The 2,927-nt window shown below is 51.0% G+C and overlaps 1 protein-coding gene across 1 annotated transcript in view; it reads left to right on the forward strand.

The window, feature by feature from the left end:
* Nucleotides 1-237: 237 nt before the first annotated feature.
* The window catches only part of NGB (neuroglobin), a 9,310-nt gene continuing 6,620 nt past the window's right edge, over nucleotides 238-2,927 (forward strand). Inside the window, exon 1 of the mRNA XM_035902067.1 lies at nucleotides 238-1,999. Coding sequence (XP_035757960.1) covers nucleotides 1,947-1,999 — 53 coding nt within the window. The 5' untranslated portion in view covers nucleotides 238-1,946. The remainder of the gene's footprint in view (nucleotides 2,000-2,927) is intronic.

Below are 2,927 nucleotides of genomic sequence, written 5' to 3' on the forward strand. Positions count from 1 at the left end.
CCCCTGACAGCCACACAGCTGTGAGGCAGAAGCTGCTTTGCAGGCAGGGAAGAGCACTGTGCCTCCCAAGCCTGTGCTCTTTTAACTCACGTGAATGGCAGTTCAGGTGTTTCTTACCCCAGCACTCTCCCTGGCTCCCACCTCAAGTCTCTTCTTACAGCTCCCTCCTCCTGTGCTGGAAGATCTGTGCTGTTACAGGGAAAAAAACTGGTGGTTTTATTAAGGGAGAAACCTTTCATCAGCTGGGGTACGCACATGTTCCATGGAGGGAGAAGACATTTCATGCTCTGCACTCTCATTGGTGCTGTTGTCTGGTCTGATCTGACATTTGTGCCTCATCTATGAGCGCTCAGCATGCAGCCACCATCTGTAGCATGGACGGAAGGTGCGGGGGGAAGACTTTGGACAAGAGCCACCATTTTCCCTTGCCGTCATGGCCTCACTGCTATTGTCTGAGATACCCTTGCTGTCAGGAACAACGGCTGAGCCTGCATTTCACTGTTGCTCTGGGATGTGATAGCTGGTATGGTGCCTGCCTGGACCCAAGGAAAGGTGTCCCATATCCCAAGCAAGCTTTAGGAGCTGATCACTCTTACCTACAATACCTTGCTTTTGTGGTGCTTCTCTTCCTCCCTGATCAGCCAGCTCTCGATATACTCAAAATGTTGCTAGGCAAATGTTCGGCCTCAGCTGCTGCTCTGACTGTGTATATGTGCTTCAAGTCTGCTCCTCAGTACCCTGTGGTCTAGGGAGGACTCTCCGCTCTCCTCTCCAGCACCCTGACAGTACCGCGCTGCCTGCCTGTTCTGCTCCCAGTTTTTGTTAGCAGGGTCAGGCTGAACTGTCCAGCTGGGCTCCGCTGAAGCTCCATGTCTGCGTGGTTGTGACAACAGGCTGAAATGTCAGAGTAGCTTGTGCAGATGCATATGGGATGACACTTCATGCTCTTTATTGGTGCACTTGATCAGCTGCAAGATAGCTAAAGGTTAATGTTTGCATTGGCACTGCCGGGCTTGTGTTTGCCGCCCCGCTCAGATTAACTCGGTGTTTCCCGCTGCTCTGCTAGCTGCTCTTCCAGATTCCTTGCAGCTTCAGCAGTTATCATCACACTGATTTATCATCGGTCCCCAGTGTGAATGTTTCCTTTGCAACCCTACAGCTAAGGCGCTGTTTTTAATGGGAGCTTGCTGTGGACCAGAAGATGGTGGCCAACAGCAGGAAGCACTGTGGGCTGGCAGGTTGCATGTTCCAACCCCCCCAGCCATGAAATGGCCCTGCAGCTTGTGACTTTTCTTTATTATTGAATGCTTTCTATTCATCCCCTGTTCTCTAAGAATGTGGATGTATAGAGATCACGTGCTCTTCAGGCTTTACTTAGTTATCATGAAAGCTAAAATGCTGTATTTTTAACAGAAACCATAATTTAACAGAAACCATTTGCATCTTTCCAGGTCCTGGGACCTTTGATGTTAATTAAGTCTTTTCTAGCAATGGCATTCAAAACACATCGAACCTGGAACATAATTTGTTTTCTGGCTCAGTAGCCAGAGATCTCAAGCATTTGTGAGACTCCCTAGTCCCTTCTGGCAGCTCAATTCCTCTGAGTTTGTTGGACTCTTCAAGAGGACGAGGTTCTCCCAGTTTCCTCTAATGTATACGGAGCTTTTCCTATACAGCATCTTGTCTGGTCCGTGCTGAGAACACGGGGTCTCAGAAGCCTGAGAAAACAGGCGATTTATTCTGGCACTTGCAGAGACGTCTTGTGCGGCTTCCAGCTGTCACTGCAGTCAGCGCTGTCACTTCGGCTTTTTTAGGAGAAAGGCCCCTGGGAGACAAGCTGGGGCTGGGGCTGGGGATGTAGCATTGTGCCTTTGAACTTGTCTCCTTCCAGGGATCATTTTCAGCGCTCCAACGAGAAGAGCCGCCTTTCTGCCTACACTGAGTCCATGTGCTCCTGGCTTGAGTCAGAGGCTGCTGTCTTCTCTCCTGATTACAAGAAGTAAGTCCGCCATACAGCACCAGAACTTGTAATAAGATCAGCACTGTTGTTATTCCAGAGCAGACTGTGACCATTTCAGGAATATTTGTGCTTTTGTGTTGCCCGCATCTTTCTGAAAACCTTCACTTGCGTGGCTGCTCTGGCTTCTGCTGTGCTGCTCGAGACCTCGCCTGCCCTTTCTCGCTTTGTTTCCTCCATGCTGCCTAAATCCTGGGGCCAAATTAAAAGCACTGTTTCTCTTTGTCTGAACAATAAGGAGAGGCTGGGTGTCCTGAACACATTTGACAAAGATGACATGTCTTCTGAGCCGTTAACAACTTTGCCTGGTTCAGCTGGCTTAATTAGCCTTAAATTGAACATGTATCTTGCGGTGCCTAGACAGCATCTGCCTGTGGAGGTAGCAGGTGGCCGCGGGGCATCCAGATCTCAGCGGAACCGAGAGCAGGAGGGTGCTGTGGTGCTGGAGCATCGCTGAGGACCTCCGCAGCCGAGGGAGCTGTGCTGCACAGCGAGCAGAGGTGGCTGGGCCCCGCTGAACCCCTCGCTGGCGCGGCTCTGCTGTGCTGCTTCCCTCGTAGAACCATAGAATTGTTCAGGTTGGAAAAGACCTTTAAGATCATCAAGTTCAACCGTTAACCTAACGCTGCCATCCCAGCACTAAACCATGTCCCTAAGCACCTCGTCTTTTAAATACCTCCAGGGACGGTGAGACGGGAATCGTCAACCCATGAAGGAGCTGAACTTTCCACGCTGCCCTGCGGCCGCGAGCCCTGCGGGGGTGGCCGGGGATTTTAATGTTTGGGTTTTTGGTTTTTGGGGGGTTTTTTTGTTTTTTTTTTTTCTTCCTTCCCCTGCCTGAGTGGGAAATACAAAGCGAGCCCTCCCTCGCAGTCAGGCGGTCGGGGAAGCCCCGGCTGGGGCAGAGGGG

The sequence above is a fragment of the Egretta garzetta genome, unplaced genomic scaffold, assembly GCF_000687185.1.
Source record: "Egretta garzetta isolate BGI_Z169 unplaced genomic scaffold, ASM68718v1 scaffold79, whole genome shotgun sequence".
Classification (NCBI taxonomy): Eukaryota; Metazoa; Chordata; class Aves; order Pelecaniformes; family Ardeidae; genus Egretta; species Egretta garzetta.